Source organism: Tasmannia lanceolata, unplaced genomic scaffold (assembly GCF_043159265.1).
Source record: "Tasmannia lanceolata isolate RefF3 unplaced genomic scaffold, GAP_Taslan_0.1 ptg000013l, whole genome shotgun sequence".
Lineage (NCBI taxonomy): Eukaryota > Viridiplantae > Streptophyta > Magnoliopsida > Canellales > Winteraceae > Tasmannia > Tasmannia lanceolata.
In genome coordinates this window covers 47,069,788-47,086,542 of record NW_027518690.1, presented here as the reverse complement: position 1 = coordinate 47,086,542, position 16,755 = coordinate 47,069,788, and the positions used below count along the sequence as shown (strand labels likewise).

Here is a 16,755-nt window from a genome sequence, read left to right as displayed (position 1 = left end):
ACATGCTTTTCACCATTCGAACATGAGGCCATATTGAGAAAGGTAGTCACACATCAATGAATACTAATTAATAAACTCCAACATCATTTTTATAAAATAAAATGAAAAAAGACTATTATAATATTCCAAAGGGGCGGCTAAGATCTTTCTTTCCCCATGGGACCCATGAGCAACTCTCTGTCTCACTCTGTAAAGTGCACAGACGGTGATAACTTTATTTAGGATGGCATTTAACCTGAAAATTTAACCCTGTAAGGTGGGTATTAGGGTCATTACACACCATTGTCTTTATTTCTTGGATGGAGTCCCGTTTTGAAATTATCTGCAATTTGGCGATTGATAGGGACACTTGTGTGTACCATATTAATATGACATTGCTACGCAATTTCTCACTTTTCAGCAGTTTTGTCTTATTATTAAATCTATCTCCGGCGGGTGTTCTCTCATGCAAAAGTGAAGCCGCGAAATGGCTTTAGATGGAATTGCATAACAAATATCTCTAATACTGCCACATCATCTTGGCCCCACGTTTGGGAGTATAGACAAACTCTAATTCCATGAGTAACAATGACCTTTAACTGTAGGATTTGAGGTTCGTGGAATTTTCAAAGATGCCCATTCAGTCAGTCCTAACTCGTAAATATTTCTCCGATTGAATGAGCCCTTATATATATACATACATACTTTCAGAAAGATATTTGTGATTATTGAATATGTTGTTCTTGGCACGTTTTATACTTGTTTCAGTTCTAGGACTGATTTGGTTGGCTAGGTTGGGATATGGAGCAGGCAGTCTACTTCCTCCTGATGAAGAAGGTATGAGATTCGGATTTATTTTATTTTTTTTCTGTAGTTTAATTTGCCCCCTCAGATTTCATTTCTTTCTTAGAATTATGTGAAAAAGAGGTACCTGGCTACAATTCCTATGTTTAAGGATGCATTTTGGATTGCCGGAATCAGGAACCGGAATTGACCTCATATTCCGATTCCTACTCATAAAAAAATTTAATCGAAGAAAATTCTACTCAAAATTTCATTCCAACCTGGGAGGGATCTGAATACCCACCTCTTGGGTGATGACAAGTTTGGGTGAAGTGGCATTTATTTGAAAATTTCAACCTTGACTACGGGTATTTTTTTTTTTCATTTACTGTTGGTCTTTAGCTTTATTTGTGGAACGGAGTCCGGTTTTAGAAGTGTTTTCCTTTGCAAATAAGGCCTATGTTGGTGTCCAAAGAGGCCCCAAGTGATCAAACTTTGATATTATACAAACCTCTATAGGATTCATTTCATGAAAATTTTATCAAGTATTCATTAGCCGACCCCAACTAGTTTGGGACAAAGGCTTAGTTGAGTTGAGTTGAGTTGTATACAAACCTCTCTGAGGCATCATGATGATCTGGTGGTGGGTTATCTAGAGATGATTGAGCTCACACCATGTAAAGACTATGAATTAGAAATGTCTCTCTTTGGTGATGAATGTCTAGGAATGTATCTCTCTAGGCAAATGGAATTTTAACACCACTTCAGAAGTCATTAACAGAGATATAAAACTATTATAACCATTATTTTTGTATCCAAACTATTTTTAGGGGTATCCAAAAAGGGCCCTGTGTCAATGTATGTATATCTGTGAATAACAGTAGAAGGTTTACATGTTCATGTATGCAACTGTAGATTTATGGATATATGCAAATATGTTGAATCTAATAAGTGTTCAAATTCGTGTTTTTTCTCACTACCCAATTCAAGGTAGATTAATGTCGTACAGATCAAGGGGATGCTTACTAGTCGAGGGATGGACCGCACTTTCTTCTTTGCCTTGGACAGAAGCTGACGAATCAAAGCAAGACCCATCTATCGATATGCTCTGTCTTTCGCTCTCCTGACAAAGTTTCTCAAAAGCCTTAAACCTCGAATCCTCCCTCCTTGAACGTTGCTTCACAAGTGGTGCCTGTACAGGCGCTTTCCCTTCAAGCATGCTCACTGCAGCCGACATTGCTGGCCTTAGACTAGCAGATGAGTTGGTGCATATGAGAGCCAAATTCAAAATCCTTAATGCCTCCTCCTCTGAGTAGTCCGATCCTAGGCTGGAGTCAACGAGTTCTAGGAGATCTCCCTGCTCATGCAATACACAGGCCTGCATACACACGAAAAAAATAGCGATCAGTTTTTTTCTTTCTTTTTTTTTGAATGGCAATAGCTGTCAGCTTGTTATCCATGTGAAACACCCTTTAGCTAACCTTATCCACAATTTGATTTAGATACATGTGTGAATTTAGTTCTGAACATGGTTCATATAATTGGACATGCATCAAATTCATGAGCTGCTGGGTGGGTTGCTAATTATGTTGGGACTTGGGACGTTTTTTGCTCTTTTGTGTGTGTGTGTGTGTGTGTGTTTTCTTTGGTGTGACATATGGAAAGTTAGAACCTTTGACCTTAGTATTAATGCTTTGTTGTAAACCGAGAAATTTCTAATCTCCCCCCAAAACAAGATCAAACCCAATGCGCTGCCAACGAAAATATGAGATGCAAGAGACATAAACATATAAGGCAAGATATAGTTACGTGGTTCGGCAATGTTCCTATGTCCATGGAAGAAGAAAGTTTCACTATTTTGATATTAAGATTGCAATTTCTCTTTTCTACCTTTTCTCTAAGCTAATAAACATCAAAACTCTATATCCTGTCACCCAAATACCCAATATGTGGCTTATGGATGCACGTGGCACGTGCATCAAAATTTTCAAAATGCCCCTAAAGAAGCAACATGCTTGTAGACCGAACCAAGGTTATCAATTTCGTTCACCTCCATCAAGTTGATAGTTTAATTGACTTACATCATCAATCAAAGCCAGTCTGACTCAAGCGAACTGAGGCTGACTGCTAATATCTAAAACATCAGGTGTGTAGGACACAAGGAGTTCGCAACATCTTAGGCACAATCAACAATATTGTGGTAGTTCCCAAGATAGAAAACAATGTTGGATGGTTTAAAATTTCTACTCAAAATGTGAAGATATTCACACTTCATGGTATGAATTGCAAGAATACATAGTTTACCCAATCAAGAAGATAAACAAAATCCTGCTCAGACATAGAATTCGCATTGCTCTTTCCACTGACAATCTCCAACAAGACGACTCCAAAGCTGTAAACATCTGCTTTGTCCGTCAAGTGACCCCTCATCGCATATTCAGGAGCCATGTATCCTCTGAAAAATCAGTGTTCATCATAGAGGAAATTACTCTGCAGTAAGATCTTCTACTAAAGTCTTACAACATATCTAACAGAGAAAAGAAATGGGAAACAAAGTGAAACAACTCACAGTGTTCCTGCTATTCGAGTGCTGATGTGGGTGTTCTCCTCCTCATCAAGTTTAGCCAAACCAAAGTCGGATATCTTGGCATTAAGATTTTTATCGAGCAAAACATTGGTTGCCTTGATATCCCTGTGGACAATTTTCAGCCTTGACTCTTCATGGAGATGAGCCAAACCCCTTGCAATCCCCAGACAAATTTTACACCTGGTTGACCAGTCCACCTTCAATCGATATTTCTCAGGACCTATAAATGACACAGTTCCGATTACTTTTTTTGTGCAATAAATCATGGGTCAAAATCAATAAGGACGACTAGATGGTGCATTCCCAAAGAAGTTTAGTGTGAGTGTAAAATATTGTAGTAAAAGGCTTACCAAACAGTGCGCGGGCAAGGCTATTATTTTCCATGTATTCATATATTACCAGTAACTGGTTTCCTTCCACACAGCATCCGAAAAGCTTAACAAGATTTGGGTGCTGTAAAGCTGATATCATGCCAATCTCGTTTATGAACTCACGGTTTCCTTGTTTAGACTTTGAAGAGAGCTGCTTGACAGCGATTAGTGAACCATCTGATAATACACCCTAAGATCATGCAAAATAAACTTTAACTCATTAATTCTCCAGAGGCATAAGAAAATGAGAATTGAGAAATATCTAAGACAGCAACTTTAGTGTGGAAAACCAATATAAGCAATACCGGATTTAAAAAAAAAAACTAAATTTACCTTGTAGACAGGTCCAAACCCCTCTTCACCTATCTTATTTGCAGGGTCGAAGTTATTGGTGGCAGCTTTAATCTGTTTTAGGCTGAAGTAACCTGTGAGGCCTCTGAGTTCTGACCAAAGAAAACAGTTGATAAAAAATTTGAAGGTGATCAAACATGATCAGAAAATGACATGAATGTTAAAATGGCAATCATAATATTCTGAGTAATGCAAGGGAGACCGAGAGTACGACCGAACAGGGGACCGAACAAATACTTTCTTGCCACACCATTACAAGTGACGTAAGCCATCCCATAGGTTTAGGAAAGCAAGCAAAAAAAAAAAAAAACAATTTTTTTTTATACACAGCACTTTCTCATTGTAGGTACACTGCTCGGTCGAACGCTCGGTGTCTATATCATTTTCCTAATATTATTATTTATATACTAGTTGTTGACGTGATAATTTTAAATTCCGAAGACATTGTGGATCTACTCATAAGGGATTTGCAGTCACTGTGACAACAGAATTTACGACTCCCATGCACTAAAGTAATAAAGAGTTATAACCTTTAATTTAAGAAAAATAATAATGGGTTATAGCCACTGTGAAAGGAGAATCTGTCACTGCGAGACAAAGCATCGTCGTCATTATCGAATAGGGTAACTGAGATAATCTATCATGGACACTATAATATAATTAAAAAAAACCATCTCGTGAGGGGTACTTTTGCAGAGGCCAGTATGCATGGCACCCACTACATTACTCCTCTTCTACAGTAATATGATTGAACCAACCATCTAGGTTAGATGGTTACTAAAACTTATTCTAGTATGTACTTGTGCTTATTCTAGTATTTCCCGAATTTTCATCTTAAACTTTCATGAGTTGCATATATTTCCATACGTTTTTGTGATTTCCTTTTTAAATATGATGGAATTTTATTAGACAAAGGAAAGCAAGGCCGACGACAGAGGTGGTTGGGCTAACAAGATACAAAGCGAAGGAAAAACAAGAATAAAAGCAAGAAAGAAAAGGGAAGGAGGGAGGTAATAAAATCTCCAATAACTACGGCCTGTGCACTCCGCCGCAAGCAAGACGATTCGCCTCTCCATTTGCTGACCGGCGTACATGCTGAAAGCGAACCATACGACCCTCCAAACGATCCAAAATCTCATCAACCTTGTCGTAAAATCTCCAAGGGGTGGGACTGCTCCCATCCAGTCATCAAATCACATTGAGTCTCCCTCCACTATGAGGGTTTTTTTAATGGCATCCCTCACTATGAGGTTATCGAAGGCTCTGCTATCCAAGATCCTCGTACCTTGCAAAATAGCCCTGACTTCAGCTTTATTTGAGTCCTTTATAACAATAGGACCAGAAAATGCCCATCTAGTCGTGTTAGTACCGTCTCTCAAGAGCCCTCCAATACCAGCTGAGCCAGGGTTACCCAAACTTGACCCATCAAAGTTCAACTTCAACCATCCCAGGTTGGGGGGACCATCTATCTAGGAACTATGACCTCCATCCTTTCTTTGGAGGCACATATCTCCTTCCAGCAACGATTCAAGTCCGTTGCTGAATACATGATGAAGCATGAAGGACCTTTGCTCACGTGATGACTAGAGATGTGATCCTTGAGAAAGTAAAGCTAGCACCTTTAACTGCGTTCTTAAACAACTAAGTGTTTCTTTCTTTCTAGAGAATCCAAATCATAGCTAGAAGCGCTAGCTTCCAAAGAAGCATTCACTTCCTTGGCCACGGAGCATAAAACCAACAATCTAGAAGGTCTGACAACCGGGATGAGAACACCTAAGATATCCCAAAATTTTTAGGATACGATTCCACACGTCTCTGGAATAGCTGCAATGAAAGAAAAGATGGTCCACAGTCTCACAAAAAGCCACGCAGAGTGCACAATGATCGATGATCACTTATGAGCATATGCCGATGTCGAAGTTATCCGGGAAATCTGTCCAGGTGAAAGCACAGACTCTTGGTGGCCGTGATTTAACAAGATTTCCACTGAAATTTAAGACCTTGATTTTATAGTTTGACTATCATAGGATAGGCCACAATCGAGTTGTTTCTTTCATCTTAGTGAGATGATTTCCTAGTTGAACTGGGATTTTAATTGCCTTAAGATGGTTCTTTCATCTATATAGATGTATATGTGAGAGAAAGAAATAACAAGAAACTCACGTGTTCTTTCTTGTTCACCATGAGGAGAGAAAAAGGGTGAGTGTGAGGTATGCCCTGTGTCTACAGAAATAGCCAAAGTGTGGACAATCCAAGCTCCGCCTAGGGTCTGCACGCTTGGATGGGCGGCTTGCCGTGGGAGGATTCAAACTGTGGATTTCTTAAGGAAGAGGAAAATGTTAATTGTTGATCACCGTGCCTTAAGCATAGAGGCAGAAAAAACTGCAAGTTACCTTCTTTATTGCAAAGTAGCTAGGGAGGTTTGGGGAAAGCTTCTTAGCAGGTTTGGTATACATTGGGTCTTCCTTGAAAACATTATTGATCTCCTTCATGGTTGGTCGGTTGCTCCCGAGAAGGGAAAGGGAAAATTTTTGTGGAATGGGCCCCTATTGGCTACTATTTGGGTTCTTTGGAAGGAAAGAAATACGAGAATATTTAAAGATTACTCTAGAGGTCCTACATTCTTATTCATCAAAGTGATTGCTCTCACGATTTTTTGGGTGAGATCCCTCCCTTCCTTCACATTTCTGTTCGCTTATGACTTATGACTTATGACTTATGACTTATGGGAAGGATGGAGAGAAGTCTATTGGAGTGTAGAAAAGAAGTAAAAAGTATCCCAAAAGTGGGATCCGCCGCCTTCTAATCACTTCAAGTTAAACTTTGATGGTTCGAACTTGGGTAATCCGGGTCCGGCGGGCTATGTCACAGATATTGCCAAGATTTTCAAAATATAGTGATTTGATTGCGGACAAAATCTCAAAATAATCCCGAGAATTTATAAAGTATAGCGATATTTTCATTTATCGTAATGATATCATGATATTTTTATGATATTTTCTTAATTTATATATTGTTCTATATTTTTAAATATTTTTTTATCTTTTTCCTAGATAAAAAGCCAAAAAATAAAAAAATCAATATATCTCGAGATTTTCCCTTGCCGAGAAATTCCTGAGAATGATATTTGTGACATGGCCGATGGGCATTGAAGGGATGCTAAGGAATGACCAAGAGGGATGACCAAGGGGAAGTTTGCTGGCCCCAATGGGGTGGCGGATGCTATGGAGGCCGAGGTTCATGCGGCTCATAAGGGTCTAAATCTTTTGGCCATGAATAGAGTGGATAATGTGATAGTTGAAGGGGACTCTATGAATGTTATTAGTTGGCTTAAGGGGTCTCTAACTCACCCGTGGAGATTTTATAGATTCTTCGATGAAATGTTTGATTGGATGAGGGTATCGCTTTCATCCTGTTTGATTGGCTTAAGGGGTCTCTAACTCATCTCGGGATCGGGTATTGCCTTCGAACACGTGCGGAGGAGTGCTAATGGCGAGGCGGATGCGTTGGCTAGAAGTGGGGTTGGTCATACGGAGTTATAGTTGTTTGATTTTCTCCCTCCATAGTTTATTTTGTATTTTGTATTTTTCTATTTTTCTATTCTGTTTCTCCCCTGTACATTTGGGTGTGGTCCATCTCAGTCCCCCCTTCTTTTATATGATATCTCTTTGCCATTTCAAAAAAAATAAAAATGTTTGATTGGATGAGGCCCTTTTCGATAGAATTTAAGCATGTCCGTCGTTCGGCAAATGAGGTGGCCGATCGGCTTGCTATAGAAGGAGTGTCGAAATAGTCATTGGCTTTGTCTGATACTCTTCTTCCTGACCCTTCTTTGTTATCCTTTGTATTTTTCCTTTTTTGTGCCCTCTGTATCTTTGAATCTTGACCATCTTGGTCTTGCTTTTTGCAATACAATAGGCGACCATTAAAAAAAGAGGGGGGGTGGGGGGTTATGGTTGTATGGGGATTTTAGTGGTGGGATCTCTTGTAATTTTTAAATCAAATCTTTCCCGTACGTGTCCGAACCACATAGATTCTTATTGTTGTTGATTTTCGCCATAATTAGAGTTAGAGGTACTTCCTTATGCAGATGTATATCAAAATTGTAACCCAAATGAGGACTAGAAACCCTATTAGCCGCTATGAACCTTGAAGGGGAAAATTCACATGTTTGTATATCTTTGGCTAATTGATGAGCTTAACATGCAAATTCTAGTAAAATATTTCTCTGTTATAATGTTGTAAACTCTCTCAAGGAAGAGGAAGCTGTATATTGCTTGCATATATCCAAGGTTCTGAAAATCGGAATCGAATCGTAAATCGGAAGATTTTTTCAGATTTATATATAAAAATGAGAAAAATATTAAAAAATATAAAAAGGTAAAAAATAAGATTAAAATGAGTAATTATCTATTTTCCATTTGAAACTATTAAATTAAATATGAAATTCCATGATTAGTAATCCGAAACACAAACCATATTCATCGCACAATAAATTACTAAACATAGCTCAAACTATATTCATCATATAATAAATCATTATATAATTTATTACAACAGTAAACAAAACACATACTCAAATCTACAATAACCATCATACAAAGAAATGTCAGCAATAAACAAAGCATTTTATAATGATCTTCATTTTAAAATCATGATCAGTTCTCAAAATCCAAAACAGACAGAATCGTAAAAATCGTAAAAAGAATCGTAAAAATCGTAAAAATCGCACGATTCAAAGTCGAATCGTACTTGAATCGTAAGAATTTTACGAAAAAAGATTCTTCGTCCGATTTGAATCGTTCAACCCACGAATTGCTTTGAATCGTAAGATTCAAATCGTAAATTGTAAGATTTTAACAACAGAGCATATATCAATAAAATGCGAAATATATCCTGTTTAAAAAAAAAATCAGGCTGTGTACATGTACACCTAACAAGTATAATCTGTATGTACTTTCCAATAAAATATTATACTTTATGGTCATCTGGAGTCCTCCCACAAACCAGTTTGATGAACAAGACAACTCAAAAAATAACTAGTTCATATTTTCTATGCCATCTTGAAAATATATAATACTATGAATCAGAGGAGAATTTTAAAGAACATGCATGTACTATGTAGTATATACCATGTATACAATAAAAGCATGACTTGATTCATTGTCTCACCCTTGTCTATGAGGTTTCTTCCTCCCAAGCAACCTTTTATCCAAAGGCATATCAAAATGAGGATGATTATTACACAGGAAGAAGCAATGATACCAACAATAGCTCCGACTGATAGCCTGTTTTTGTGGGTAGGAGTGACCCCACTCTTGAATGTAGCCGGAGTGAAGTCTACATGGAGAAGAAGATCATTTACCATGACAAGGGAGCAATAAAAAGAAAGAAATGGCATATAGGGCACCTTTAGATCTTACTTGGTGTCACTGTAATAGCTGATATAAGAGGTCCATATACATCTCTAACTGGAAGAGCAGTAGTCCCTTTCCCGGCCCAGTATAAGTGGATCTCCAAAGTGTTACGGGTTACATTTGCAGTAAAATTAAGCCTGATTCCCCGACCGGGCCCACCAGCTTTATCCTCAATGTTGAAATCCTTTAAAACACTTTGGCTCTACAGGATGTCAAAGCAACATAAGTAGAAGACAAATAGAGAAGATCAACAAAGTTAAGAAAAAGAATAGCAAACAACAGGACACAAAGATGTCCTCATGCATTAAACTTCTAAAAAGGCTTTTAATATTGAGTACCAGAACGAAATACAAACTATGTTGCAACAAATCCCGCTATACACAAATAGAAGCATGTTTGAATGCATCAAAATGTACCTATAACTTGAATGACTACAATATTAATAAAAATCATTTTATAGGTAAGCCTTGGCTATTTTAATACTCAATTCCAACAACGGCTTGTCAAGCACTAACTTTAAGCTATCAGCAATAAAATGGGAACAACAACGCAACAAAACCCAAAACAAGCTCTACAAGAAGGCATAGGAAACAGAGAAATATTTAGTACAAGAACAAAAGACAAACTGTGCTACAACTAAATCCAATATGGACAGTGACAAGTATATTCTAATGTACGACAGTTGTAACCAGAACTTCTACGAATAGAAAATTATTCAAAATTATATCATGGAGTAGACTTGTTTTCTTTCATATTCAAAATTCCAACTGAGGCCTATCAGATTTAAGGTTACAGCATAGAAATAGGAACATTGGCATAGTGGAGCCCAAAACAAGCTCTAGAATAATGCATGGGAAAGATAGAACTGTGTTGGACTGCATGACAAAGAGACCCACAGCATTTTTCACCAAATATGAATTGGAAACTAGCAGTTTTCAAAGTATCAACAAATATTGGGTCCTGTCTGTGACAAAAACAGAGGAAGCCAATGATAAATATGAAAGTTCTAGCCAAGAAATCAATCCACCACCTGAATTGATACGTCAAATATGCGCTTTCCGTTGCTGCTAAAGGTTTGATCATCTGTGAACATTATTTCAGCGAAGTGGAGTTGCACTGTATAACTGCCATTCTGTAAACAGAATCCATAGTATTTAAGGGAGAGCGGGGAGAGGCGGGCCGTCATGTACAAGGCTGGATTATCATCAGGCATGACCGCAATAACAGTTCTGTTTGTTGCTAAATAGGAGGAAGGGTGGACAGTCATAAAGTCTCCTGTAATGCTAGAAGCCCATTTGTCAAGTTCAATAGAGTAGAACGATGATGGTCCCATCTGTGATGAGTCATCTTCATATACTTGCTTGTCAGCATCCAACTTCATGCCTCCGCAATTTATAAACAATGAAGAGTCTGAAAATATTATGGAACACATATAAAGTCATTCATATAGACGATTTTCGTTGGAACTCTTAACTAATGTTCAAAGACTCAAATTTGGTCAAGAACTCGTCAAAGAGTTAACTTGGTGTTGCGGTGCAAGGCACTTATAGACCCAATAAGTTTTTTATTGAACTAGTATTGTGTCTTTTGCCGCGTTTCCTCAACAGCTGGGGATCTCCTTGGTTCCTAGTATGACCAGATAGGGAGAGGGAGATGTGAAAGAGAGGAAAAAGAATGTTAGAGAACAGCAATTCTCGAGGGAAAGTGAGGAAAGAAGAAAAAAACATAGTTTTCTTTTCTTGGAGGAGAAGATAGACAGGAGAATCTTTCCAATAAGAGAATCTTTCTTGATTGGTTTTCCGTTGTAGAGAGGCCAAGGTTTGAGCGAGAAATGTGTCCATGGTGAGAATAAAAGAAGGGTTACAGGATTGAGATTAGGTATTACCCTTTGTCTTCTTGTTAACTTTTTTCTAATAGCGGAAGATCGTGATCTCGACCATGGACATAGGCCAATGTGCCAAACCACGTCAAAGGGGCAAAAGCAATTTTGGAGTAGAAAAGTTCGCTAGAAAGAACAACTTCAGTTATGGAAGAGAAGTTAAAGATTTTCTTGTGCAACAGGGATTACACAAGCATTGAATTGAATGGAAAGTCAAAGAAACCAGACTCAATGAGCAACGATAATTGAAAAGGGCTAGAACTAAAAGGAATAAGTATTATTGGGCATGCGGATAAAGTTATGTAGAATGTGATAAATGAAGAATCGACATCCAAACTCTGGAAAAAATTAGAAAGTTTGTATGTAACGAAGCCCCTCACGAACAAATTGTTTTTGAAACAATAACTATATACTTTGGATGAAGGAAGGTTCGAGTCTTTTGGAGCATCTCAATACCTTCAACAACATTATATTTCAATTACTGAGCATTTAAGTTAAGGTTGATGATGGGATAAGGCTCTGCTTATTCTTGCACCCCTTCTCCTTTCATATGAACATCTAACTGTTGGGAATCTCCTCGGTTCCAAGTATCATTAGGAGAGACTGACTGCAAGGGAGAAATAAGACAATTTTTAAAACCCTAAGTTTTGCGTGGAGACGTGAAAGAGAGAAAAAAGGAATCTTATGGATGACGATTATTCTTTTTGTGGAAAACAGAGGAGAGAATACAAAAAAGATAGCTTTCTTTTCTTGAACAAGAACATGGAAAGCAGAATCGCTTTGTCTTGGTTTTTCCTTGTAAAGAGGAAGAGAGTTTGAGAGAGAAGTGTCTCCACGGTGAGAGTAAAAGGATGTTTATGAATTTATGGTATTGTGTTAGTCCTTTTGTAATCTTTTTTTTCTTCTTTCGGTAGTAGATCGTGATCTCACCCGTGGACGAAGGTCGTTGTGCCAAATCACATAAATCATGTGTGTTACCCTCTTGTGATCACTGTGTGTTTGTTTTATCTTATTTTTTTTATTAGATTTAGTTGCTCAGATTTCTACATTGGTTTGTAGGATGTGTTTTTGATGACTTCAAAGGGCTAACGTAGTTCAAATATGTTGAGAGAATGATTGACTTTGTGAGTTTTTAATCATTGTCCTTGGTGGAAACTGAGTTGAAATTTAGCCCAGTGGCTAAAATTTGTACTTACAAGTTGGTTCTTTTGAGCAGGGGAGGTTCCTCTGTAAGCACCCGGGAATTCTACAAGAAGTAATAAGAAATATTCCTTTTCTTTAGTTGTAGGACAAAATAGCATAGAACGCAACCTCGGCAAGTCAGAATGCATGTTAGCAATAAGGGGGTAGAAGCTTACGAGCTGTCTTCAGTAGGTGAGTAACTGGCAACGAAGTTCCTGTTAAGTGATGAGAGTAGGAGATCCATGAAAGGAAGAAAAAAAGAAAAAGAGCTCCATGTAAGGATGGATACCTACAAGAAAACAAGCATGGAAAATGAGTGGTCTTACAAATTCCCTTCTGGGCATTTGGGTAGAGATGGGCCTGTAAAATTGTTGCCAGATAAGTCCCTGCAATACAGAATGGAAGAGCACCATGGTGATGCATTTCAAAGTGGAAGAATTTCCTTTTATTTTTTGTTAAGTAATTTGGGATTAACCTTTCAGAAGATGCAAAAAATCACATCCAATTGAGCTATGGGCTCAACTGCCATTAGAAAGAAATACTAACTCCAGCAAGATTCTGAAAGGACTACATTATTCTTACAAGAGATTTCCACCTTAAATATGCTTGAGATCTTACAGCCAAAACAAATATTGTTCCTGACTTCAAACCCTTTATTTAGTAAGAAATACATACAAGTTTTCCCCGCTTTGTAAGATCCACTGAGGTATAGATCCAGTTAGCATATTGTTAGAAAGGTACCTATGTCAGCAACAACACCATGTCTACCTTAGTGTCTTGCATTAAAACAAAACTACTGAAAGCATCCTTATAAAGGGAAGAAATCGATACTAATTATTGCAAAAAGAAAAAAAGAAAAAAAAAGAAGCAACAGCATGAATGTAAAGATTGTACATCAAACATGTATTTGCTTACATAAAATTTATTGACTTTCCCAGATTGTCAGAGCTGTCCGGAAGTTTGCCCGTCAAGTTGTTATAGCTCAAGTCTCTGCAAGAGAAAAATATCATGAGTATCCAAGGTTATCTCCATTAAAAAAAGTGTTAGGAGTAACACATAATTTGAGTACGGGGCATATATAAGTGTGCTATAGTGCATCTCTTAACTAATAGCTATTCTGTAATTAGTGTAACTTGTATTATTATATAAATTGGCAATTAAGGTTGTAACCCATTATAAAATAACATAATATGAACCCCACCAAAATAGAAACTAAAATGGCCAAAAAATGCATAACCCAAAATTGTTTTAGTGTAATATTGGTATAGTATATCAGTATCTCTTACATGATTAGATTTATACAAATTGCATGCGAAATGTGGTGCATGTACAATGTATAAATGTTTATATGAATTTTATGTGAAATATGGTATCCATTAAATCAGTTCATGTTACTAGGTGTTTGATGTTTTTAAACCATTACGAATGGTTGTCTAGCTTATGTGATGATTTTTAAGTGTCTATTTGTGCTTAAACCATTCTCGCGCGAAATTTAAAACCTTGCCTACACCTCCCACACGCTCATATCAGCAACAAGGTCGCCTATTTTCTCGTTCTCCAGTATCCACCCTTCTCATCATCTTATGGAGAAGATTTTTGAGGCACAACCTATCTACGACAGGGGACCACCAAATGAACAGTTTAGATATCCAAATAGGTGGGCACCATTATACATTTTTTAAGTCGATGTATTCCGTAGAAATCCAAGCCCATAGATCATATAAAATCTCTACATCAGTATGACAGAAAACTTCATCTAAAGTAACTTACAAGTATTTTAAACTACTCGTCCAAATATATGATGGAATTTCGCCGGAAATCAAGCAATTTCTCAGTGCCCTGAAACATTCAACCAAGTGGCAAACTTCATGAGCAAACGAAAGAACAAATAGATTGAAATGTCTATGCCATAAAGAGTAGTATATCCATTCAACTAACAAAGTTTTCATTTCTGTCAAACTCTTCAACGGAGGGAAACCCATGCCCGATTCATCCAAGTCAGATATCCTCCTGGAGATAAATATATGTTAGATGCAATAACTTTTGATTCATTTCATTCTACAACAATGGTTATAAATCCTGGGAAATGCCACCAAAGTAGCTTAAGGAATTCAAAAATAAAAAACATGGAAGATGCCTCACATTTCAGTTAAGTTTTTCAAGAGACCAATGCTAGAAGGAAAAGGTCCCTGCATAGACGTGCCTTGTATATATCTGCAAAGGTTCAAACTTACAGTTCATATAATTTTTTTTTTTTTTCAGTAGCATCAATTGTTACGTGAAGTACATATAAATAAAGTACTTACAATTTTTCGAGTTTTCTCCAGTTCCCAATGAAATCAGGAATCGGCCCAGAGATGTTACACCCACCTATACTACTGCAAATAGGAATTGAATTTTCGAGACACTAGTAGTGGTTTTACACTCTTACCCATAGTTTTAAATTTTGGCCAAAAAAATTCAGTTTCGGTCAAGGCCGCAATGAAATTTACAGTGGAATCTTAATTTTACAGGATTCCGCCGATGTTTTTCATCCTTATTTACAGAATTTCCTCTGAAATGTTAAAGATTTCAACCTAAATTTTAAACCACCAAAATTGAAAACCGAAATATTATCTTTTTTTTTTTTTGGGTTTTTGCAAAAGAAGTCCTCTACTTCGCTTATTTGCAAAAACAGTCTTGTCGTTTCACAATTTGCAAATAGAGTCACCACCTTTGAGTGAATTTTGAAAATCAGGTCATGCCACCAATTTGTGACCAAAATGCCCATGATTTTTTAATCATAAAAGACCAAAATTTCCTTTTATATAAAAAGATGGAAATTACCTAGCAAAAGAACCAAAATACCCATGAAAGTCAGTGATATGATTTGATAGGTGGGTCCCACTAACCCAATTCAAATCCATGCATCAAGTGAGGCCCACCATTCTGCCTTATGCTTTGATGATTTGATACGTAGGTCCCACTAACCCAATTCAAATCCATGCATCAAGTGAGGCGCACCATTCTGCCTTATGCTCTGATGATTTGATGGGTGGGTCCCACTAGCCCAATTCAAATCCATGCATCAAGTGTGGCCCACCATTCTGCCTTATGCTTTGATGTAGTAGGTTCCATGGTAGTGGTGGACCCCACAACTTTACACGTCATGTTTTGATGGGGTGGGCCCATTTTTTGACACCCATGCATAAGACTGCTAGTATATGTAAAACTGATATTCCCACACCCTTGATTCATAATTGACCTTTGACTGTCAGATGTAACGTATAAGGAGATTTTGGTCTTTTCAGCGAGTCAATAAAAATCTAACATGGGTATTTTGGTCATAAATTGATGGCATGACCTGATTTGCAAAATTTGCTCAAACATGATGACTCTAATTGCAAATTCTCAAAGTAGAAGACGCTTTTTGCAAATAAAGCAAAGTGCAAGACTTCTTTTGCAAAAACTCTTTTTTTTTAACATAATTTCGGCCTAAACCAAAATTTTAATTTTCAGTTTCGTTGGTGGTCGAAACTGACATTTAAATCCTTGGTCTTACCTACTTGAAATGAAAGACATAGTCTATGTAGAATTAACATACATATCTCTCAGGTTTCTCCACTTTCCAAATGTCTCCGGCAATGTTCCGTTGAAATTGTTTGAAGGTGCTTGGCTGTACAATTGAAAATGGAATTTACATTGGATTTCGTCCTAATAACCTAAAAAAGAAGAAGAGAGAAACTTGATAATAAACAAAGAGAGCTACTAGGAAGACGCGCCCCTGTCAGGGATCTTACAATTTTTCCAAGTTGATCAAGTCACCAAGCTCCGGAGGCAGAGGTCCTTCAAGTTGGTTAGCCTCAACGATCCTGCAAAATATAATTAGAATAAAATAATCATAATCAAATGCCATTTATCTTCCTATTTTGAGATGAGTTTTGAACAACATACAATGTCATGAGCGTGGTAATCTTTCCAAGTTCCTTTGGAATCGGTCCGGATATACGATTTCCTAAAATGGACCTGCAATATATAAACAAACAATGCCATTAAGCTCTGTTAAAGGATTTAATAGCTTAATTAGAAGTGTTAGGATGATCCTATGGAGCTGATTTTTTTTGGCACACCCTATCTATGTCAGGGCCCATCAAATGAATGCTTTGGATAATCCAAACAATGTGGGCCGACTATGTTTTTGGTCGGCGGACTAGAGAAAGTTCTCTA

At 37.4% G+C, this 16,755-nt stretch overlaps 1 protein-coding gene and 1 long non-coding RNA gene across 2 annotated transcripts; one reads left to right on the top strand and one right to left on the bottom strand.

Moving 5' to 3' along the window:
- Positions 1 to 642: 642 nt before the first annotated feature.
- Positions 643 to 2,263, top strand: LOC143890335 (uncharacterized). The gene is made up of 2 exons (XR_013255174.1): positions 643 to 816; positions 1,753 to 2,263. It is a non-coding gene; the product is annotated as an uncharacterized LOC143890335 (long non-coding RNA).
- LOC143890334 (putative LRR receptor-like serine/threonine-protein kinase At1g53430) lies at positions 1,665 to 16,548 on the bottom strand. The gene is made up of 20 exons (XM_077394980.1): positions 16,483 to 16,548; positions 16,329 to 16,400; positions 16,133 to 16,204; positions 14,856 to 14,927; positions 14,692 to 14,763; positions 14,488 to 14,559; positions 14,320 to 14,388; positions 13,465 to 13,539; positions 13,225 to 13,290; positions 12,876 to 12,935; positions 12,726 to 12,764; positions 12,564 to 12,613; positions 10,519 to 10,898; positions 9,495 to 9,690; positions 9,244 to 9,411; positions 4,054 to 4,163; positions 3,700 to 3,910; positions 3,332 to 3,569; positions 3,067 to 3,217; positions 1,665 to 2,140 (listed from the first exon to the last, which is right to left on the bottom strand). Exons 1-20 carry the CDS (start codon positions 16,488 to 16,490, stop codon positions 1,748 to 1,750), a joined length of 2,574 nt encoding a protein of 857 aa, XP_077251095.1. The 5' UTR covers positions 16,491 to 16,548; the 3' UTR covers positions 1,665 to 1,747.
- Between the last annotated feature and the right edge of the window lie 207 nt (positions 16,549 to 16,755).